This window comes from Musca autumnalis, unplaced genomic scaffold (assembly GCF_047663935.1).
Source record: "Musca autumnalis isolate F117 unplaced genomic scaffold, ASM4766393v1 scaffold_4, whole genome shotgun sequence".
Taxonomy (NCBI): Eukaryota; Metazoa; Arthropoda; class Insecta; order Diptera; family Muscidae; genus Musca; species Musca autumnalis.
Window position 1 is genome coordinate 37,960,597 of NW_027411977.1, and position 24,527 is coordinate 37,985,123.

Sequence of the window (24,527 nt, forward strand, 5' to 3'; positions counted from 1 at the left end):
CAAGCAAATCAAAGTAATACATTATTGTGACCAAATTTGACGTTTGGTATGGTTTGATGTAACACCTTCTTATTCCACTATGAGTCCAACTTAAGGCTACATTACGCTAGCATCAATCTCGTATGTTATGATACTTCTTTTTACCCATATGTTTCGCATTTTCCATACTACTTTTAGTTTTTTCATTCACACCGCATGTACATTTTCTACATTTTCGTCTGACATAAGCTATAAATAGCCCTGTTCCTTTACGTTCAAGAATCTTCAAGTTTTGCCACTTTTTACTCGAAAAGCGTTCCTTTACTTCAGACACAATACAATTCATATGGGAGCAGTTTTCAACTTTTACTACTTTTGCCAGTTTTACCATTTTCAGAAGTAAAGGAACAGACCAAATGTAAACAACATAGTCCCAGCAAAAAATTTTGGAAGTTGTGCAATTGGAGTTATGATTTCACAACATCTTTCGATGTACAATTGGAGTTATGATTTCACAACATCTTTCGATGTACTCCAACAGAGTTATGAAAAATGCACTCCTTTCGATACATTTTATAAGCAGTTGCTGTAGAGATCCCTACAGAAAAAACAGTTGGTTGATCCCTACACATTTCTTCAAAAGATAAACGAGAGTGTATACATTTCGAAGAATTTGTTATAAAATTAAGAAATACCAACTTAAGTTGCGAACATTTTTGCGGTACTTCACGAGACGGAAATTTTTAATGGAGTGGAGTTGGAGTTCATGTCGAAAGCTGAACTAGTGATGGGAAGGCAACATAAAAAAAAACCTTAGGATGATGAAAGAAAATCAAATGCGCTTGGATTAAATCGAGAACGGAGGATGTAAGCTCAAATGTGGTTGAATTTAATGGAAACATTTTTTTATTTGTGTTTATATAATAAAGTTTTATTTTGGGATATTTCGCAATGGCTTGCATTTTAATTGCATCTTTAGACTGATTAAAAATGCAATCCGAAGAACGCATATAAATTCAATCCAAAGCACAGCATCTTAAGCCGTGATTTGGATCGAAAATGGAGTGCATCCTAGCTGTGTGCTGTGGAAGCAAAAAGGAGTGCATCCTAGCTGCGCGCTCACTTGTAAAATTCATAAGTGAATTCCTAGGAAAAGATGTACTCCAACGGCAAATGTACAGCGACCCATGACTTCCCAGTAATAAGAAAAATACATATATAATAAATTTGGAAAACTACAATAATTTATTTATTAATACAGCACATTTATTAATATAGCACATTCAATTTAGACACTGGAAAATATTGAGCACATTTTTTCATTGGCGCAATACACGAATTTGTTTTTCCTTTTATTATATTCACTCCTTTCACAATTTGGTTTTATGTACAGCTTTTTCCACATTTATTAATACCGCACAATTCAAACTCCGGGAGATTTTTATATTTTTCCAACAGAACAATGCACAAATTTATTTTTTCCTTTTTGTTTTATCGTCATCCACAGAACCATTTGCCCATTTGTTTTTTCCTTGCTATTCCATTCACTGAAACGTCAAATTTCCTTTGTTATGAGCACGTGTATCGCTAATTTCAATAGTAATTCTCCAAATTTAATTAAAACACACGAATTCTTCATTTTTATTTGATGTTTACGCTGCAAATTAATTCCTTGAATGATATTTTTGGTTCACACTATAATACCATCATACAACCAACACCTGACTGTCCAACAACCACAAATTTTTTTGTGGTTGCATGATTAATGACAAAACTGAACGGTTACACTGGCAAGCAACCGATTATTTGAGCAAAGCTGTCATTCAAAAATGGCAATGTGTACCTAGCTTAAAACACCGCTTATAGAAGCGGCAGAACATTTGTTAATATGGTGTAGTATTTTGATAAATTTGAAAAAATAAAGGCCTGCGTACATAAGCTGCTCTGCCTGATTGCCTTGCTTTCCTGCTTCATTTTTGACATAATGTGTGTTCGTTTACTCAAAATTTGTACAAATTGTTACTGGATGTTGTTCGTTTACTCTACAGTACATTGCAAACGACCTTAGCCGATTACAAGAAGTTACTGAACTTGTACAAATTTGTACAAATTGTTGAGTAAACGAACACACCTATAATAAAAATAAAAGAATAAGTCCGTGTTTAGACACACAAATTTCTCGGGAAAGTAAATTCAGCTTTTAGGCAATAGGGGGTAGGAAAGAGTATTGAGGAGCTCTTTCCTCTCCGCTCTCTCCCAAAAAACTCAATTTACTTTCCCGAGAAATTTGTGTGTCTAAACACAGACTAAAGAAGGCCGAGGAAATTTCGAACTGGGTTGCCCTTTTCTTTTTTAATCTTTTATCAGAAGTAAGCAAGGTAAGCAGGCAAGGCAGCTTATGTACGCAGGCCTTTAAGCCCTAATAAACATGTGTTTTTTGATTTCAAAAACAATAGATTGAAACAGCTTCTCCTTTTTCAATGAATTTCCAGCGACCTCAAACATATTTGCAAAAATTATACTTTCTGCGTGAAATAATGCGTTTAGTGGAATGATATGGAAACATTCAATTTGAAAATCTAAAAAAATAATCAATCAAATGTGAAAAATTATTAGTTTTTCTTATTTTGTTTACATTTTCCGGTGACAGTTACATTACAAACAAAAACAAATTTTAATGTGGTTGTTGTTGAGTTGTATTTGTTGTACTACTTACATTACCTGGTTTGTTCTACCATGGGTAAAATGTGTAAAAGTGCTAAAAATTATAAGAACTTTTTAGTTCCGGAACAAAGCTACCATTAAACTACATTTTTAGATGAACAATTGCTCTGTTCCTTTACGTGCCAGAGGTTACCATTTTTTACCATTTTTAACCTGTAAAGTGTCCCCTTACTTTTAATAGCATACAATTTACATGAAAGCAGTTTACCACTTTTACCATTTTCTGCCACTGTTACCATTTTTAAAAGTAAAGGAACATACCAAATGTTTGCTGGGAATGCTTTTTCTATTCAGAAATTTAGCTCCGCCGCCAATTGACTACAACCTGATGCGTCTCTGCCGCCGCCGAAAAAACTAGTTCGGCTTTGTAGTCGGATCACCATGCCGCAGTTTTGACATTTCCCAGCGAAAGGTTATAAAATAATAGATATTACTTAGCTTGTAAAAGAATTAAATCAATTGTGAATAAAAAACTAAATTAAGAAATAAACAGCATCAAAAATGTGGCCACGTTTTGGTGTAAAAGTGGGAAATAGTACCCTCTGCATTGCTCAAGTAAAACCTTCGGACACAAAACCAGATGTCATAGCCAACAAACAGGGAGATAGAACATCCCAAGCTTGCTTGCTTTGGGATGGTGCAGATGAAATTGAATGTGGATTGACAGCCAAACAAAAGATGTCTTCAAAGCCCAAACAAGCTGTGGCAAATAGTTTTCAATTTCTTAAAGATCCACAAGATATGCCAGAAGAGTTTGTAGCGAAGGCCCAAAAAGCTATACCATGTGAGTACAACAGTGAGAAACACACGTTTGTTCTGAAGGCAACACAACCGTCAGACGATGATGAAGATAAAGTTGTGACAAAGGAGCTGTCAGCCTTTGAGGTGCAAGTGAAATTGTTTGAGTCTGAATTGGAATTGGCCAAACAGTATTACAATGAACAAGGCAAACCCACAGTTGTGTTATCTATCCCCAGCTACTATCCTGAGAAGTCGTGGCCGTTGCTAGCCAAAGCAGCTGAGAAGGCGGGCTTCCATGTTGCTCAAATTGTCGATGAACCCACAGCGGCTATTTTAGCCTATGGAATTGGAGAGGACAGCAATAGTGATGAATCGAAATATGTATGGACTATTAAATGTGGTGGCATTTATTCCCATTTTGCTTTGTATGAAGTCAGACATGGTCTCTATACGAAAATTGAATGCTTTGGTCCCTTCCCGATTGGTGGCCAACAGTTCACCGAAGAACTGGTGAAGTTCATATGTGAAGAATTCCAACGTAAATACAAACTAGATCCCCACGAAAGTCGTCGTTCATTGGCCAAAATTCGCACAGCTGCTGCCAACTGTAAACATATTCTAACAACACTGCCGTCAACGCAACTTTACATTGATTCCCTTATGGATGGTGTTGACTTCAATGTGCAAATGTCTCGGGCCCGCTTTGAAAGTCTGATACAACCTGTTATAAATAATTTTATGCAAACGCTGAACGAAAATGTGGAAAAGGCATTAAAAAATCATCCTGAAGTAAAGAAAATCGATGCAATTGTGCTGCTGGGTGCTACCACACAGATACCCAAACTCCAATCTGCCATATCATCACGTTATCCTGATGCTGAAATCAATAGTTCTATTACGGCCGATGAAGTTGTGGCAGTTGGCTGTGCACGCCAAAGCCTGTTCTTAGAAGATGTTGAGAAACAAGTACTTGAACCTTCGGAGGAATGTGATTGTGTCGAGGAAGAGGTAACCATTTGGCATGGAACACCTGAAGATGATACTGATGCTCAAAAACTATTAAATCCTGGTGATGTGTTACCCAAAACTGTGGTCTTAAATATCAAATTGAAAGAGTCTTCTTTGAATTCGGAAACATTTCATATACGCTTTGGAACACAAACTGTTGAGGTTAATGTCCACAAAGCAGCAAGTAGTATACCTGAAGAAGGATTTGTACGTTTAGAAGCTGATATACAGAAAACTGAAAATAGCGCTCCTTTGGTTCGTCTGAAATGTATATGATCTTGGTTGGCATTAGTTGCGATGGCATAAATCCCAAAAGAGTGGTTGGATATTTAAAAGTAACGACAAAATGCATGTAGGTACTCACTCCCTCCTTCATTGTTGGATGCAAAAATGTTGCCTAGAATTATGTTTTAACTCTGTAAACGCAAAATGACTTTAAAATCTTTTTGCTTGTTTTTTTTAGTCTAAAGAAAATTCTTTTATTTAAAATAAAAACACAAAACAACATTTTTCGTATTAGAAAACAACTTATATTTTAATTGTTTTTTTAATTGTGGGGGATAATAAAATCATTTCAGATTAAAAATAAGTTTAAATGAAAATAAGGAATGTACTCAAAATTCCATTATCATTTCATTGAGTTTTTTAGTCTTGGCCTTTAAACTGGTTTCCAATTTGCGCACGAATTCCTCGAACACAACAACACCCTTGAACATACTGGTCTTTTTGTAGTCTTTAATGCGTGACTTTTCATCAGCTTCATCTTCCGCTTTATTCTTTTCGTCAAAGGCATTAATTTCCTGCAACAGCTGGGCAATGGTGGGGACAGTTGTGGGATTAAATTTACCAGCCGCACTGGCATTAAAGGGCACACAAACTTTACCAGTTGAGGGATGTATACAAAATGGAGCTTTCAGTAAATGGTTAAAACCTTTTGTTACGTTTATATCCAAACGTGGATAGAGACAAGCCAATTGTATTTCTTCAATGATATTTTTCAAACGTCGTGACCACACCGATTGAGTGGCATTACAACGCATCGAATTGGCATAACGTTTGAAGGCCTCCCACACCTTCTGGGCTGGAGCACCTTCTTCCACATTGTTGAGTAAAAATTGTTCGGTTTCTTGGCGGGCCACTTCATCTCCTATAAAATTACACAACTTCTCTATGCCCTTCGGAGAACTGAAGAGATTTTGATCTTTTAAGATAATTTCCTCAAACATGGGTTCAATAATTTGATATGCTCGCCGTACACTATGATGCATTCTCTCTCCAATAAAGACCCTTGAAACACTGGCACCATTTGCACCCATTGCATTGTTGATTATCTGAAGATATTCTGCAACAGCCGAACGACCTTGGGTATCCAAATGACGTGCCTCATAGTCACATATCCAACAATGTATACCACGTCGTCCGGAAAATACCCACAATATATGTTCCCAACCGAAATCCTCTTTCACGGCTGTATCCAAAATATTAGCAGCTACTGCCATAAATTTCCAGCATTTCTGGCAAACACTTTTATCACTGCAACAGGTTCTCACATCATCGTAATCTGTCATATCTATATCGAAGACAAGTTCACGTTGTACTGGTGCCATAGCCGCAGCGGATATTCGATTGTTTTTTGGTCTGAAACGGGGTGGTGGAAGATTTATTAATATCAACATGTGTATGGAGGAATTGCAGATGGTTGGTAGTAGAAGTGGGAATACCCTTTTATTATTGGGATATTGAATGGCTTACAAGCGATCCCTATTGATCTTCTAATGTCACATTTTGACCTTAAGAGACAACTTCCAAGTACATCTGTTAACTGGCAAAAACAAACTACTGCAACCAAAAAAATTTTGGTAAATTTGTCATCAAAAAATCACCCATACAAACACCCAAGAGGACTCCCTATAGACCACGAAAAATAATCAAAGGTCTTACAGTGCCTACAGAACAGCTCTAATGGTTTAATAAGTCTGAAATGGAGTGTACATGTTGATCATTAAAGAGCACAGAATGATATTTTCGACCACAAAACGCTGGGAATCAAAATAAGATACGTTTTGTCTTGTAGATCTGCTAACGGACCTAACTGTTGACTTCAGCAATATCCTGATTCTAGAAACGTCACCTGCTGGAAGTTTTGTATTACTATGGGAAAAAAGATCGTGGACGATCATTTATTTTGCCCTAAAAGATCTTTTTTGGATGTTAAAGGATGTTTCGATGGGCACGCCAGGGACTTCATAAGACTGACGGATAATTGCATATTCACCACTTGGGAGAGGGTAGTTTAATCCAACGTCGCCCAAATGAATTCCATCAAACTAAAGCAAATGTACATGTATAGGTGAAAAAAAAAACAACAACCAAATGATGTTTATCGCTCGTGTTTGCTCACGTAAACTGTGAATGACAGAGAAAAGCAAATGCAAAACAACTCAGTGGCGCCCGCAGTGTAGAGATGAGCGACCCTGGTTCAATCTATAGTCAGGATAGCTGACTGCAATTAGTTAGGTAGACTTGGCAGGGAAGTTAAAGTGTATCGTGCGAGCCCATGCCACATGCTGGGCAGATGTTTTGCACGGTGTCATCGATCCTTGCCCTATGGGAATTTATACGGCTCACAAGGTAACACCCGATCAAGTACTGTCACAAGATCATTTCATTGTGTTGCCTTACATTAAAATCTGTCATTCCTCAGATGGTCCACTGATGACATGAGTACAGGTTTGAATATTATTTTGTATCGCGTTGTACTTATATTTGCGGACCATACTGGCGCCGCCTAGCTTACCAAAACTCAACCTATCACGTTATAAGTGGCCAACAAGGTTCCTTTATCCGCACCCCAAGTGCTGCCTGCTAGAGACTTGAGGACTTTGTTCCTACATCTCAGCTTGTCGCTGACAGGTGTGGCATGCGACGACGACATGAACATGCTGTCGAATGTGACTCCTAGAATTTTGGGATAGTTCAACTCTGTTCTCACCTCTGGCGACCATGTGGTAGATTTAGTGGCGAATATTTGCATATTCCTCTCGTGGAAAAGGTGGTAAGAGCAGGGAGCCAGTTTATGGTGAAAGCCAGTTTACGACAGAAAGGATCGCAGTTGTGGGCGTGGACGACCTTCACGGGACCCTCAGAACTATTCATGACAGTTTAGAGAGGCAAAGTAGGAAACTCCTCGACCAGCAGGATAGGCTTGTACCGGATGAGCATTGTGAGGACACACTCCCGGAGGAATTGTTACACAATCTGACCCTGACTGACGATGAGCTGGACACCACGGTGATCCCGGCCAAGTCTACACAGGAAGTTTGTTGTGACTATAACAAAGGGAGTGCGAACCATGATACCCAACCAGATGCAGGTCCGATTCCGACTGGTCCTGTGTCGGCACTTGCCGACAATAGGCTTCAAAGGCAGACTGCAACGGAAACGATGTCCGACGACAGGGAATCTAACGAGACCCCGACAACGGGCAGCGACTCGAAAGTTGCATCTGCAAGAGAAGCATCGGATGCGAAGTCCTACAAACGTGCTGTATCCTATCTCCGCAAGTTCATAGGTAGAGATACGAACTTGCATTCGGCGAGGGAGGTCTACCTCATCAGGCGTAAGCTGAAATTCATAAAGAAGTACGAGAGAACTTACCCGCGTGAATTTCATCGCGAGTTCCAGGTGGAACGGATCTTCCTCCCGGATAAAGTAGTGGAGCCGGCTAAGCCTACTGCCTCTAGCAAAATGTGCTGCGCCGAAATCTATTCAGAAGCTTAACCCGAACCGACAGGTAAAGGAAAAGGCTAATGAGTGCACCCCCAAACCTACAGGCACCCCTAGTGATGACCGACCGGTGAAGGACTCTGCCTCAAAGTCCGATTCTGCCGCGAAAGGCAAGGGTGAAGCTGTTGGAAATGCTGGTATCAATAGGAAGATGGTTAGGCCAGCTAAGGCAGCATCGTCTTCTGGAGGAACGAACAATGCCCCGCAGCATAAATCTGTGAAGCGCGTTCGTTCCTCCGAGGGTACACAGCCTTCACCAAAGAAGACGATGACTTCTCAGCTGGATGAACCATCAACCTCGTATGCGGCGGCTGTTGAGCGTACTACCAAGGGGAAGCAACTGAGTACAGAGAAGGCATCCACCTCCTCTGGAAAAGTTAACCCCAAGGCGCGCGGTCAAGGACGCAAGAAGCCATACAGTAGACCAGTTACAGTGGCAGATGATGAAGACCTTCTTTTGGCAATCATCGACAGAGCTGACCCAAATGGTAGAATCAGCGACAGTCACTGGTTGCTTTTTCAAATTGGTCTTCGGTCTGCCATACTTTCTGGACCGGAAGATCAGGAAGACCGACAATTTGGCAGCGCCTTCTTACGAAAGGGTGTCAAGGTTATTAACTGTCTGAACAAGAAGTCACGAGACTATCTTGTTCGGACAGTTGAGGGCTTTGGGCTCTGTGGGAAGGAGCTGATCTTGCGGCGGTCTCCCTAACTGATATTCCATCCAGAAAAGTTATTTCAGCGTGGATTCCCCCAACTACTGCGGATAAGGAGCTCCTGCTGAAAATGCTTAGATTGCAGAATCCCAACCTCACTACGTCGGGCTGGATGATCACAATGGACCGGAAAGTCTCCGAGTGACGCAGTCACAAGTTAGTGGCTGCACATCCCCTAACCTAACCTAATCTTCACAAATGACGCCAAGATCGTACAATCATTCGTATTTCTGGCGCTGGGGAGGACAAAAGCTCAAGCCACTTTGCTACGATCGACAAAAGCGAAATCGGTCTGTACGATTCACCTTTGTTCGCATCTTTGCCTGGCTTCAGTAGCGAGAGCAACCTGCCCATTTCCCTGACTTCGGGCACATACAGCTATTTCAGCATTACCATGGAGATTCCATCAGGGGCTAACGCTTTGAGACATTCGCAACATCATCCATTGTAAATTGTGGTGGTTCATCCTCGGCAGGAAGAGATCTAATGCGATGTAGTACTCTTCTCTTCGATCTGTCACCCCAGGGCCAGGTAAGGCAATGTGCGCTTGCTGAGAGCAAGTGAGCATACATTTCAATGCATTTTACATTGAAGTTTTCGGTCACTTGCTCTCAGCAAGCGCACATTGCCTGACCTGGCCCACGGTGCTCGATAAACTGTCAATTGAAATAACTTGCTCACCTCTTTGGATCAGTCAGCGTAACGACGCGAAACGTCACTAAGGTCCTATCTTCCTTCTTTGCAGAGTTCGAAAGTGACTTAACCGTTGCCCACAATTCACTTATTCGGCTCCAATGTTGCAACTCTTCAGATGATCTAGCCACGTGTTCTGGTTGTGCTCACCGACCAACCTGTTAACTTCCATTGTCAGCTCCCTGACTCAGGGATTACTAGGACTGCTTGTCTCTGATGGTAAATTTGCTCTCACTTCGGGTATCCGACTTTGAAATTGGACCAGTTATCTAAATTGGAGTCTGTCTGGTCTGATGACTCACTGGGGGCTGTATTCTGGCAGCATATGGAACCTATTCAACAACAAGTCATTTTTTGTTTTTTTTTTTAATTTTCAGTTTCAGTTTTTGTAATTATGAATTACTTCCCTTTCGTTGAACTGGTGCGATATCGTAGTCCCTCACATGAACGAGTTCAGAGACCCAATGAGTGTGGCGACCTGAGTTTTTGGCCGCTGTTTTTAAAGCGATTAAATATTTTAACATCAAATTTGAAGCTGTTCTGGAGCGTAAAACAGTCATGCGAAATCTGACAAACTATTTCAATTATGTTGGGTAACAGGATACTGTGATAATATGGGAATGGGGAAAGCAGATAAACTTGCTAGATTTGAAGAAAACATTTAGTAAACTTTAAACATTAAAACAGATCTTCGCACCATGGCTGGCAAATGATCTGCGTTGATTACTGTAGTCTGTCTCTGTGAGGATGAAGACGAAATACAAATTCTTGAGAGTTCACTTTCCTCCCAATCTGACATTTTATTCAATCAACAAAAGTATGAATGGCTGGAACAGCTTTCCTTAGATTCTTAAACATACCCGTATGGTATACTATCATTCCCTATCTCTTCATACTTTTTACTTTCCAATTCTACTTTTCTATTCTTTCCAAAAATGAATGCATTTTCGCCAGTGATATACACTGGCTTTTCCTTCAACAATAGAAGGAACATTAACAGTGGTTTCTACAACGTCTCATTTAATTCCACACCCATAACATACCCATAATCTTTACAAATCTCTACACTTACCTTGTGTTCATTACAGCACCTATATCAATTTTAAATGGACATCTGGTGCATAACTCCTTTTCGAATTCCTGTTGCGTTTCGAAACACAAATAACGTATGTAGATATCATCGTGTAGAGTAAATGAAATTTCACGATTAACAAAAATGCCATCCTCAGCTGAAATGCAAAAAACACGCACACAGTCGGAAAACAAACAAAAATTAGGGCATTATGGTCAAGAAGATGTCATGTCGTGTTTGAAACAATAGATTAATTTTTATTGTTTCCATTAATGTGCGCGCCTACTTACATAGGGCATAGGAAAGCCATCTGTAAAATGGTTTGTGCGGAAATAAACGCTTATAGTAAACAGGTAGCATATCAGGTAGAAACGCAGGATCATATTCAGCTGTGTTTGGTGTTTTCTTTTGTTTTTCTTCGGGATTTTCAGCTGCAACAGTTGCGGCAGGTTCTGCTGCATTAGTGGTGGTGTTTTCCATTTCCATTTCAGGCATGATGCTGATTTTTTAAATGAGAAAATAAGTACCGGAAAAAGGTTGATTATTTCTTTGTCTGCAACGGAAAATGTCAGAAAATATGAAAAGATTTATGAAACGATAAACATTATTGGACTTATATCTAATGTTTTAAACTAAGACGTTTCCTAAATTTAATTCATTATTAAGAGTTTAGAGCATAAACCAAATCAATATAATACGTTAGAAAATGATTTGATGATGTTCAAGTCTAATCCAAAACGCTAAATCACCCAAAGTGTTGAACCCAGAAAGAATCGCCTTGGTAATGTTTTTAAATCTGGATGAACCTGAACGCAAGCACCTTATTATGCTAGCATAATAATAAGCAATCCAGTTGCCAAAAATCAGCATCGCATTGCAAACACACACACACACACACATATCAATCGAATAGCTAACCAGAACAGGCCGTTCCACAGAAAAGTGTGCTCGCGTTTGACCTATCACGCCGCATTGTTTGAAGACATCCAACAGGTATTATTTAGCGACCACAGAGTGGTGTCCCACGACAATCATGCTGCGGTGAGATGCAATAGATGGCGAGAGTCGGTGCATCTCGGAAGTAAGTATATCGCGCCAGAGGGTATTAGTACTGGCCGAGCAGATGTTTAGCTGGACGTGTTGTACGGTCAATCAGAACGGCCCTATCAGCACTGTGCGACAACATGGTAGAATAAGAAAAGGTAGCAGCAATACACAGCTGACTAAACTGGGTTGTAACGTTAGTGTCAAATTTCATATGACATTTTATACATTTATTTCTATTTCGATGTACATTAGGGACATATATTTTTTGAGAAAAAAAAAAATAGTATATCATTCGGAAAAAACCATTTCCCAGAAAGACTTCTTCATATCAATTATATTTAACCTCCTCCAAGTTCGAACGATAGGCCGCGCAGTAAATCCCCGCTTGTAGAGGCGATACAACGTTTGTTAATATGTGAGGTATTTTGTTAAAATTTAAAAAAATAAAGCCCTAATAAACATGTGCTTCTTTGATTTCTAAAACAAAACATTGAAACAGCTTCCCTTTTCTATGAATTCCCCTTCCCCTTTTTCTATGAATTTCCACCGACCCCAAACTTTTCTGCAAGAATTCTACTTTCTGCGGGAATTTATGCATTTAGTGGAATGATGTGGAAGCATAAAAATTGAAAATGTAACGAATTTTCATTCATGTTTTCCAAAATATTCAACCAAATGTGAAAAATTATTAGTTTTTTAAATTCCAATAATTTATAGACATTTCCTTGTTTTGTTTACAAATACAATTGGCAGAAACGTTACAAACAAAAACAAATTCCTTTGTGGTTGTTGTTCGAGTTGTATTTGTTGTAGTTTTAACTTTACCTTGTATTTGTTCTACCATGGTGCGACAACAAAAAAAATGACAAGCAAAACTGAGCAGATTATGAAAGTAGAGCTTAAAATATGAGACATGTGTATCGGCGTTTTTAATGTTTACATCGGAAAGTAATCAAAGTAGGTGGGTCAAGTTCCGCCCATTTCTAGTTTTTTTTTTTTTTGAAATATTGGAATTAAGATATTTTGTAATCCTTGATTTTAGGTATATAGTGTCTTTGGCAACTTTACCGAGGAGGATGTGTGGAATATTTTTGTTAAAAATTTCAACCCTCATGCGGTTCATCAAAGGGGTCTTTTTGGTCTTTTTTCCTAAAATGCAAGGATTCCTAGATATCTTAACTCGAATATTTTTACTTTGGTTACTTTCTGATATAAACATTAAAAACGCCGATACACGTGTCTCATATTTGTATATCTACTTTTATAATCTGCTCGGTTTTTATCATCATTTTGAAAAAAAATGAATTTTGTGTCATGTGTAATTAGCGGAGAGTGTCACAGTTCGCCAACGTGTCACTGGTCCGACAAATGACGTCACCTGGCAACCCATCGTTTCTCGTGGGTAAGACGGTCCCCCATAATTGTCTCCATCAACAAATTGCTCGATTCCATCACCTCTGAACGGCGCATTTGCATCAATCATGGGCCTATTTTCAGAGAGTTCACTAATCACCGCTTGAGAGATCTGACCAACTCTGATGTTCAGGTAGCAGAAAGGACATTCTAAGCAATAATCACAGCTGCAGTCGTTCGCTGTATAAGTATCTGCTGGTCGAATACCCGAAATAATACCAAATTTCCCGACAATGTCGGCAGTATTAGCAAGTAAACGTGTTGATCTTCGTTGAGTCAAACTTTATTTGAACTTTTCATTCATAATTTTGGGTTTTACCCCCATTATTACAAGTATTCTTTTGTTATAGTTTGGATTTACCGAACATATTTATAGCGTTCCGGTTAACTTAAAGTTAAAAGTGATGACTGAATTTCAAGGAGGAGCTTCTTGGAATTAACTTTCAATGTAAAAATTATATTTTTAATGCCTTCAAATTGGTTTATTTTGCGTTTTCAAATCCATCAGATAGTAAAAGAACACATGTAATAATGGCCCTTAATGTTACCAATTTTTGTCGGTAACTCAAAAAATGAGTTAGAGAATCGCACTTCAGGTAAGATATCCATGATTTAGAGAGAGAGGTCCCTCGATTTAATAGAGAACACCCAGACCATCAAGCCTATTAACCAGGTTTGAATAGGATTCACACAGATACAGTCGCAGATGTCATACAACAACTATGTGAATTCGGTCCTCGAAATACATCGTACCTATATCGCAGCTAGAGAACGTCAGCTACCACGACACATTGGAGCAGTTTTGGCTCAACTACTCTCGGGATGGTGACGTCTAAGAGGTCGATTATGCGATGTCAGATGAGAAAATCATACAATTAAAATAACTGAAACGACAGAAATTTTTGTCAAATCCATTAAATGTCAGTGTTTTGAACCTTCAGCTAATCTAATTGTAAAAAGTATGAATTTCAATGAGGGAATGGAAAATTTTATTTTTAAATTTGCTTTCGGCAACGCTATCCACAATCGACCCCTAAATTGCTATAGGGCAATAATTGTTGACACCGAAATCGAATCAGGGGCGAAAACACGATCCAATCTCTGTGCCATAGGTCTGAAGCGGCCCTCTGTCGACAAGTGGCTGTCTACTACTACAGCTACGAGTCCTCTAACCTAACCTAGAAGAAATTCTACAGACCTTCTATTTTCTGCACTGCAATATATACAGATCTTCTATTTTCTGCACTCCAATACCCACCTACAGTAAAATTTTCACAAAAATGTGAACGTATGTAGATTCGTTAGACAAATAGCCAATTAAAACAATTTGTCTTTTTTATTAAATTTTAATTTTTTTATATTTTTATTTTTGGTTTTGTCGTTTTGTTTTAAATGTTAATAAAACATTAAAGAATGATAAAAGAATAATATTTTTGTTAATATTAATTTAAAATTAAAAATCGTACATTATCATTTTGTTGGATTCTTCCACATCCGGTAAATAGCCTACTTCCATATATGTATGAAAGTAGTTATAAGATCATTTTTCATCATACACACCGAATAAATTTTCATAATATTTTACTATTATAAAGAATTTGTTTGTTTATATAATATATATTAAATATATTTTATCAAGATTAATGCTTTTTTTTTTTTTTGAGAATTTGCTTAACAATTCCTCTTGATTTGTGGTTTTGTTTATATGATGTTCTCTGTGTGAGTAGGTGGCACTATAATGAATGCCCATCATACTCACACCTGTAGTGTTGACGGACTTTCCATCAGACTGTTGAACCGCGCTTAACTTGTTCGATCGAATAACTTATACACTTATTCACTTTTTGTGCTTGAATTCATATAACTAATGTAGAATATTATCATTAATTTATAATATAAATGATTTAGTTTTCGAAAATCTTATATATTTATGTGTGTCTGGTTGGTGTAAATGTTAGATGCTCGTTTTTTTCTCAGCATTATTCTCACGCTACAGTCAAACGTATATCTTGCATTTTATGTTGTTGCCATAAATCTTCGGCGGGTTTTGTGGGCGCTGTACTATATAAAGTAACCGAGGCAATGTGATTGTTTGACATAACTTCAAAAATGATATCCTGATACCCATAACAGAAAGTCGAACCAAATGGATTGGCGGTATTGGTTGAACTGGCTCTATGCAATACCACTGGACGTTCTGAGGGAGCCATGGCAGCACTGATTTCATTCCATTTTGAATATGCATTAATGTTGACGGGTGCGGATGATGCAGAATCCGCTGCAACCCCACTACCATAGGAAGCACGATGAGATCCGTTATCATTTAGTTGGCTACGTTCAGGTTGCAGTTGGAATTGAAACTCACATCTGTGGTACATATTAAAATTGAAATGTCCTGGATAATTTGTATGTAGAATGAACTTTTTACATGTCTGGGTGCGAGCATCGAACAACACATCTATACCCAATGTGAAGTAATTGAAGAAGATGTCACTACGTTTGGATTGGGCTTGACGATTGACACTTGAGGAATGTATTTTCATTTTATCTTCACTTTTAAAGAATATGCGATTAGGAGCTCCCAGTTGAGTGGTTACATCTTGACAACTATCACCAAAATGTATTTCCTTGGTGAAGCATTGACGTCTTGGCTCCAATGAACGTCCCGAACCTTCGGTGAATAGCTTCAATCTTAAACCCTTGGTACAGCCCAATACAGATCTCAGCACTGTAGCCGATTCCAAATACAATTGACGATGATAGCAGGAAAGGGGAAGTGGAGGTGTCTTATTTTCAGCCACATTACTGCCAGCATACAGTGACATTTTGGAGACCACCGGTGATGCTCCACTTAAGAACACCAATGAACCCAATCCATGAGCATAGCCAGCATGCAATTTGCTATCAACAGGAAAATAGAAACTTAAACCGCGGAAATGTAAGGCAAACAATTGTTTGGCTGCATCATAAACACCAGGATGTGTGGCACCAAATGAGTGTTCGATTTGTTCAATGGAAGGCAAAACTTCTGGAGAATTGAAATAGACACCGCTATACTTAATTTTCACTAATTTCATGTTGCACACCTCAATTATCTTCAGACGTTGATTGACTGGATCAAATATTAAACGCAGGCCGTCTTGGGGCAAGTTGATTATAATATCCACACCCAGTGGATTGGCGTCTGAGTAAAGTACTTGGACGCCCTTGATGATGCCCACTTGAGATTGTATAATGGCAATGGCCTGAGAGAAATGCATACCCAACACAAATTCCCAGGCATCACAGCCCAGAGAAATTTCGGGGACAATTTCTAAGTCCAGCATTGTTTAGAAATGTTACAATTTAAGCTAAAAATAGACAAACCCAAAGTAAACACAAAGAGTTAGCACAGAGTTGTTTACGAACAGATGTATAAACAAACAAACCTTGTTTATTTTGTGGGTTCCTAAATTATGTTTGTTGTTGTTGTTGTTTTATTGGCAGACTTGGGCAGTGTTAAAAGTTACTATGTATGCTGTGTGTGTACAGATGTTCTTTCCTTACGTTGTTTCTCTTTCTTCTCAAACTTTAAACATTTGAAACGATCCCCTGTCTTTCTTTTATAAAATTAGTAATATAATTTTATATTTTTTTGCAAGGTCTTTGTTCGTTTCTAAAACTTGACCCTGATTGGTAGGTGAGCAAAATGTACTATTTTTTTCTCCGTGTGTATGGGTGAATACTGCTGATTGTGTGTTTTTGGTTGGCTGCTCGAAGATGATGATTCTTTGTTTATTTATTTTGATGAAATTCGTCTGTCTGTCTCACTAACTGACCGACCAGCTACTGTATCTTAAATTAAAACGTAGGTCTTATTTAACGACTTCATTCACTTCACAAGCAAACAAAAAACAACAATTGTGTTTGTCCAACTGAACTATGCCTTCTTTTTTATTATCGATTATTTAATATTTCTTGATAAATCTTTTTGCGAAATACGACGTCGTTCTTGATTATCGTGATTTTTCTCTTGTAATTTTCTTGTTCTTTTTTCGTCTAAATATTAGGTGTACTTTGTTTATTTCGTCTTATTTTAATAAATTTTTCTCTGTACTAACAGACCGAGCTAGCGAACGGACGAACCCAAACGAAAATCACTCAATACATTACAGTATTTACACTCACTCAACACAACAAAGAAAACAAAACAAAAAACCACTCAAACGGAAACAGATGACTAGAATGAGTAGAAGCCGCGGAGAAATTATGGATGACGGCTTCATTTGCAAATTTGGTGCGGCGGCAACGATTTAAATACTTTTGACGGTTTCAGCTGCATTTCCATTGGTTGCAAATTTGCAGTTGTGTCGTCAAATGTAAATTCCATTGCGTATACTTTAACTGCTGAAAAAACAAAATAGTAATTTGGTTTTGTTACAACGTAAGCTCTGTTCCTTTAAGTTAGAAAGAGAATCAACTCGTTGCTTGCTTTCCATTTATAAAAAGAAACAAAAAATTATCTTTTTTCACGGTTTCTAATTTTGTTTTGTCAGCGTTTGTCCTTTTCTTTTGTTTTTGTTAGTTTTTTCATCATTGCCAAGCCCAATAATCGTCAAACAAATGCCGAAAATCAGTTCTACAATTTCTTAACCGAAGAAATTTTTCCTGAAAAAGCCATTGTTGTTCTCTCTCTCTTAAAAAATGCTACCAGTGTTATCGCTTTTTGGGAGGGAAGCTTTGCAGGTTAAAAATTGTAATGGGTACTTTACACGATATGTATTTTACATATGGGTTGTCACTTTGCGTATACATTTTGTATATAAAAAGTGACATCTCATATGTTAAATACATATCGTGTAAAGTACCCATAAGAAATGGTAACCTCAGCCAAGTAAAGCAACACAACTGTAGTTTATGGGCTGACATCTACGATATAATACCTGTCTGTGTACTCGATAATATGCCTGTCCTTGTACTCGATAATTTGTAATAATAGCTGTGTCTTTTTACGTGATAATTAGTAAAAATTATTACTAATGTTGCAGATTTTGACAGTTGTATAAAGGAAAAGTTGTCAAAAAATGTTTCAGCAACATTTAGTAAGTAAAAAGACACCCCTATTTATTACAAATGTTTCTAAAATTGACAGTTGTATAAAGGAAAAGTTTGTGAAAAATGTTTCAGCAACATTTAGTAAGTACGAAGATAAACCTATAATTAAATAAGGGCCCGATCAATTTTAAATATTTTTAATTTGTTATTTTGTAAATCTGCATTATGTTTGTATCATGGTAGAACAAATATAAGGTAAAGTAAATACTACAACAAATACAACTCGAACAACAACCACAAAAGAATTTGTTTTTGTTTGTAACGTTACTGCCAGTTGTATTTGTAAACAAAACAAGGAAATGTCTATAAATTATTGGAATTTAAAAACTAATAATTTTTCACATTTGGTTGAATATTTTGGAAAACATGAATGAAAATTCGTTACATTTTCAATTTTTATGTTTCCACATCATTCCACTAAATGCATAAATTCTCGCAGAAAGTAGAATTCTTGCAGAAAAGTTTGGGGTCGCTGGAAATACATAGAAAAAGGAGAAGCTGTTCCAATGTTTTGTTTTAGAAATCAAAAAAACACATGTTTATTAGGGCTTTATTTTTTAAATTTTAACAAAATACCTCACATATTAACAAACGTTGTATCGCCTCTACAAGCGGGGATTTACTGCGCGGCTTATCGTTCGAACTTGGAGGAGGTTACATATCATTGATATGAAGAAGTCTTTCTGGGAATTGTTTTTTTTTTTCCGAATGATATATTTTTTTTCTCAAAAAATATATGTCCCTAATGTACATCGAAATAGAAATAAATGTATAAAATATCATATGAAATTTGACACTAACGTTACAACCCAGTTCAGTCAGCTGTATATTGCTGCTACCTTTTCTTATTCTACCATGTGTTTGTATAGAGAATTGTAAAATCCCTATCAAAAATTGTCAATATAGAACCACGAGTTAGTATATGGTAGCTATGGGGGACCAATAACAGAACAGATGGAATGTTTGAGCCACATTTTTAACCGGATTGGCTGTAAATAAGCCCAGATCAGAGACAACAAAATATAAATTAACAGCCTGATTCACTATGTCGAACGAAAATGAAAACTAAAGAATAAAAGTACTAAACTCGATTATGATTTTCAAATTTTGTAGTCGCTTCGAAGCAAAAACAAAGTTTAGGTGTTTTTCGTTCGCATTCATTTTCTTTCGACTAGTGAAACAGGCCCTAAAGGCCTCAGCACAATGGCTTCGTTGAGCGTGAAAACTTCAAGAAAAGACTTGGTATCACTTACACATTTTTCATGTCGTTGTTGTTACTAACGCGTGACGCGACTCACTATGGACCGTATGTGCCGGAGCCTTAAGAGAAATAAAAAAAATGATTTTTGAAAGGCCTCGTCACATTTGGTCCATTGTGTGTCGCATCACGCGTAGAAAACCGCCAAAAGAAAAATGGGTAAGTGATCCCAAGTTTGCTCTTGAAGTTTTCATGTGGTTGTTGGCACATACAATTCAACATATACAACAACCACATGAAAACTTCAAGAAAAAACTTCACCTACACTTTTTTCATGTGGTTGTTGTTTTAAAAGCGTGATGCGACTCACAACGGTCTGTATCAGCGAGGGCTTTAGATATTTTATTCATGTTTTAACGTAAATGTCTTCAAAAACGATTCCACTAGAGTTAGCAGTTTAAAAAATTAGAAAACAATACAAGAATATTGAGTTGTTTCTGTTGGTCTGTTCCTTTACTTCTGAAAATGGTAAAACCGGCAAAAGTAGTAAAAGTTGTAAACTCATCCCATATGAATTGTTGGTGTTTGAAGTAATATTACTTCAAAAATTTTCGCGATTCTCCTGGGCGATTAACTTGTCGCAGGCGATATCGCCTAAAGGCCCCCACTCATTCATCAGTCTGTGCCGTCAGTCCGATGAACCCTTTCTGAATGTGTGACTGACAAGTGTGTAGCACGAACCATCAGTCAAGTCTATAAATCTTGAATTTCTCCTCCAAAAATGAATGAATTCTACGTTTTTTGTGTTCCAACACCAACATTATTTTCTGTTTTTCAAAATTATTTATTGACAATTTGAAAATAAACACAATTCACCCAGACCATGATACAATAAGAAAGGTAGCATTATCAGCCCAGCTGAAGCCCAGCTGGTGGTAACATAATGTGTCAATTGCATTGAATTTATGTCAAATTTTGACATCTTATGTTACCAAAAACGGCAGTTGCTGCTACCTCCTTATTGTATCATGACCCAGACCGATGGGGGTTCATTTTGAAATCAAAACTATTTTGATTTTCATCAGTCTTGGAAAACTCACACATACGTTCTCAAAATTTCAAAAATTTACACATACAACCATAAATGCTGGCAGTCAGACTGACTAATGAGTGGGGGCCTTTACCAAGAACTATTTACCAGGTCATGCAAGTAACGCGACAAATCTATTTTGGCCGAAAATTCTTCAAGGTGTCAAAATGTTTGTTTACGTTTTCATACAATTCATTCACAATAAAAATTAAAAAATTACATCATGGTATTTGGGTGCCACCGTGGCGCAATGGTATACACAGCCGCCTTGCACGTAGAAGGTCGTGCGTTCGATTCCCCGGCAAGGCAACATCAAAATTTTCAACGGTGTCAAAATACCCCTCAGTAATGTTGGCGACATTTCCTAAGACACTCCGTTCGGACTCGGCGATAAACAGTAGGTCCCATATCATTGAGCTAATATGAATCGGGGTGCACTCATTGATATGAGAGAAGTCTCCCCTGTCCCGTCTGGGATGTTTGTGGAACAATTATGTTATATATACTATTTGCCGAAACAAGAAGTATTGATGAACGTCTTCATTTCGAGGCATAAATTGAATACTCTCCCAGATGGCGGATAAATCTCAAATGTTTACCACAGGTAGATCTTTATGCCCTGATTACAAAAATATAAAGTTTGTTGGGGGAAGTCCATACTTCCCGATATATGGGCCTCTGAAGTTCCGAAAAATCCCTTGTTAAAGCAAGAAAAAAATTTTAAATTAAAAAAAATTTGTTCCCGTGCCCTAAATTGGGCTCCTGTCCATAGGAGACGGTCTCAAATCCCCGACCGAAAGGCCCCGGCACATACGGCGCGTCGAGCGTTGCGTTACAACAACCACATGAAAACTTCAAGAACAAACTTGGCATCACTTACACATTTTTCATGTGGTTCTTGTTTTCAACGCGCAACGCGTCGCACAACGGACCGTATGTATTTGGCCCAGAAGGCCGGCTACTTATAAAAAACTTACAATTTAAAAAACATTTTCTGATTTTTTCCGCCAGCTGCAAGATCTTTATAACAGGTCACGTAAGTAACACAATAACAGCTCTATTTTGGCCGAAAATTCTTCAATATGTCAAAATTTTTGTTTACGTGTTCATACAATTTATTCACAATAACAAAATATTCGACAGATTGAAACCAATCAGCTGGCCGTTTTACGCCATCTTATAATTTCATCATGGCCAGCTGGTAGAGTATTCAATTTGTTCCTTGGCAATAGAATACTCTACCAGCTGGCGGAAAAATCTGAAAAAAATCTTTAGCACAGGTAGATCTTTACGTCCTGATTACAAAAATGTTTGTTGGGGGGAAGTCCATACTTCCCGAGATATGGGCCCCTGAAGTTCCGAAAATTCCCTTGGTCGAAGGTCACAACAGCTGGTTTCATTGAAATAATTTCATGAAATCTAGGGTTCCTAGGTCGACTTTCATACTAGAGTAAAATCATAAAGTTGCTGTAGTGAGGAACTCGATTTAAGAATCCCTAAAAGTTTCAATGAAACCACTCTAGTGTGACCTTCGACTTGTTAAAGAAAGAAAAAATTTTAATTAAAAAAAAATTTGTTTTCGTGCCCTAAATTGGCTCCTGTCCATAGGAGAAAGTCTTAAATCGGCTACTTAGAAAAAACTTACAATTTAAAAAAAAATCGGTTTTTTTTTTCCGCCAGCTGGCATAGTATTTAATTTGTTCCGAATTTTGTCACAATTATTTTTTCAGCCAATTACCTTTCATAAAGGCATATTGCAACATTTGGCAACCCTTGACTGAAATTATGAAGTACAGTTGAACCTCGATTATCCGTGAATCGATTATCCGGGAACCTCCATTATCCGTGATAGAAAAGAAATGTTGGACTTTTTTCCATTTCTTCTATTTTTCGTTGTGAACTTCATTGTCCCGGAGTAAAAATTCATTTCCAATTAATCTGATTAAGCAAACAAAGGGTAAACAAACGAAAACTGGAAATTCTCCCGTATTACACAATTTGTGTATTTATGGTATCACAAAAACCATGGGACAAAGCCAATTCAGATGAATCTGATGATGATGATATTATGTATGCTTCTAACATTTGGTGGATTACCGTAACAAATTTAATAAAAATTGCAGATTTTCATATTATTGTACAATATTATATCATTTTTACTTAAAAATATGTTCAAAAACTGCATAAAAGCATTGTCTCCATTATCCGGGAAAATCGATTATCCGTAATGCCTCCGGTCCCGACCATCATGGATAATCGAGGTCCGACTGTATTGCAAATTGGCAGCACTTCCCTTGTCTCTCTTGTCGGGACTCGGTTTTGCGAATTTTGGCGCAATGTTGTTTACGTTTTTATGAAGTTGTTTTTACGAAACAAATAGATAACATACCTTATTTAAAGTGTTTGTATTTTAACAATTTCTTGAGATTTATGTTTAAATATTCACTGACACCTTTAATCTTCTGCTTTTATTATATTTGTCTCTTGTTTTAACGAAATAATCAAGACGCTTTAACACTTCACTATGCAGAGAGAGAATAACAACTGTTAAATTACCAATTACTCACTTGTTGGACAAGTGAGTATCTGTTCCATAATGGTTACTTAAATTTGAACGTATGGCGGTTGTCAGATTTTTACTCCGTTCCAGAACCTGCAAGAAGCTACTATTTTTTACTACGATAACATTTTTCCTTTATGTTATCGGAAAAAATAGTAAAAATAAGTAGATTCTTGCAGTTCTGGAACAGACCAAATAATTCTCATATACACTTTCTACAAAACTTTGATATATGTAAATGTAACGTATAATATTAAGAGTATAGACAAACACAACAAATGGTTTTGCCAAGTGAAATGAAGAAGCAGTATACTCACCGCGCAACATAAAGAATAATTAAAAGACATAACAAAGCAGAAAAGACAACAAAACAAAGGAAAGAAACAAAAAAGAATAAATATAAATGTCTTTTAAATTATTTTGTCTAATAAATGACCTCCTAAAGACTCATAAACGATTATAAACATGACCCAAAAAAGACTCGAAAAAGAGTCCCAAAGTAATCAACAAATCACCAATAAATGATTGAAATACGACTCGAAAAAGACTTTGTATACTATCAAAAAATGGGCAAAAATGACTCGAAACTAATGCAGAGGAAGACTCATTTGTGATTTGCTTAGACGAGTCGTCATTTATGATCAGAAAATGAGCTCATATTCCAGCTTTTTAATCGTGCAGTCGGATCAAAAAAGACTCGAATTTGATTAAAATTTTCAAAAAATGCTGGCTGGGTGTTTGTTTCTATTTGGTGTACAGTATCGGCCAAAACTAAAGCACCCCCTCAGTAAATTTTTTTGAAATGATAATTTTTTTATGAAAACTAAATTATAAATTTATTTTTTATTTTTCTTTTTATTTATTTATATCTTTATAATTGAAAAATACAAAGATAAGGAGATCAGAATTTAATAAACAAAAGTTAACATTAAAAAAATATTTTAGGTCGCAAATATAAGTGGACAAAACTAAAGCACCCCCCCATTTGAGGTACGGCAAAAACTATTGAAATTAATATTTCGTTGCTTATCCTCTATTCTGGATGACACAATCACATCTTTTAGGCATAAAGGATCCTAAATTATTAATTGTTGCAGGCGAAATAATCGGTTTTCAGAAAATTTAGCTTAAAACCTCAAAATACTGAAAATCGGAAGTTACCGTTATATGGGGGCTACACCCAAACGTGAAGCCAGGTCCACGATTTTTGGTGGATATGTTTTGTGACCACTAAGAACCCTAAGTACCAAATTACAGCTAATTTAGTAGGAAAATGTGGCTTAAATATCCGAAATACCGAAGATCGGAAGGTACCGCTATAAGGGGCTATACCAAAACATTAGCCGATATATAAATTTATAAAAAAATTATCATTTCAAAAAAATTTACTGAGGGGGTGCTTTAGT

At 37.2% G+C, this 24,527-nt stretch overlaps 3 protein-coding genes across 4 annotated transcripts; 1 reads left to right on the forward strand and 2 right to left on the reverse strand.

Moving 5' to 3' along the window:
* The first annotated feature begins 3,057 nt into the window (after nucleotides 1-3,057).
* LOC141402794 (heat shock 70 kDa protein 14) lies at nucleotides 3,058-4,983 on the forward strand. The gene has a single exon (XM_073984747.1). It carries the CDS (start codon nucleotides 3,205-3,207, stop codon nucleotides 4,726-4,728), a length of 1,524 nt encoding a protein of 507 aa, XP_073840848.1. The 5' UTR covers nucleotides 3,058-3,204; the 3' UTR covers nucleotides 4,729-4,983.
* Prim1 (DNA primase small subunit) lies at nucleotides 4,960-23,118 on the reverse strand. Of its 2 annotated transcripts, none has more exons than XM_073984750.1 (4): nucleotides 22,951-23,118; nucleotides 11,010-11,218; nucleotides 10,720-10,876; nucleotides 4,960-6,090 (listed from the first exon to the last, which is right to left on the reverse strand). In XM_073984750.1, the coding sequence occupies exons 2-4, from the start codon at nucleotides 11,212-11,214 to the stop codon at nucleotides 5,067-5,069; spliced, it is 1,386 nt and encodes a 461-aa protein (XP_073840851.1). In that variant the 5' UTR covers nucleotides 11,215-11,218; nucleotides 22,951-23,118; the 3' UTR covers nucleotides 4,960-5,066. The 2 variants fall into 2 exon arrangements, with proteins under 2 accessions (XP_073840851.1, XP_073840850.1); XM_073984749.1 differs by having other exon boundaries at nucleotides 11,010-11,272; nucleotides 22,951-23,115.
* Nucleotides 14,512-17,392, reverse strand: LOC141402796 (PHAF1 protein CG7083). Its single transcript, XM_073984751.1, has 2 exons — nucleotides 16,608-17,392; nucleotides 14,512-16,529 (listed from the first exon to the last, which is right to left on the reverse strand). The coding sequence occupies exon 2, from the start codon at nucleotides 16,503-16,505 to the stop codon at nucleotides 15,165-15,167; it is 1,341 nt and encodes a 446-aa protein (XP_073840852.1). The 5' UTR covers nucleotides 16,506-16,529; nucleotides 16,608-17,392; the 3' UTR covers nucleotides 14,512-15,164.
* Nucleotides 23,119-24,527: the final 1,409 nt, after the last annotated feature.

Excerpts from the sequence above, each read along its gene's own strand:
- LOC141402794 (XM_073984747.1), top strand. The coding sequence starts at position 3,205 with ATGTGGCCACGTTTTGGTGTAAAAGTGGGAAATAGTACCCTCTGCATT.
- Prim1 (XM_073984750.1), bottom strand. The coding sequence starts at position 11,214 with ATGCCTGAAATGGAAATGGAAAACACCACCACTAATGCAGCAGAACCT. Across the intron at positions 10,877-11,009 it reads ATGGCTTTCCTATGCCCTAT|CTGAGGATGGCATTTTTGTT; the intron begins GTAAGTAGGCGC and ends TTTGCATTTCAG. Across the intron at positions 6,091-10,719 it reads GGTGCTGTAATGAACACAAG|ACCAAAAAACAATCGAATAT; the intron begins GTAAGTGTAGAG and ends ACCCCGTTTCAG.
- LOC141402796 (XM_073984751.1), bottom strand. The coding sequence starts at position 16,505 with ATGCTGGACTTAGAAATTGTCCCCGAAATTTCTCTGGGCTGTGATGCC.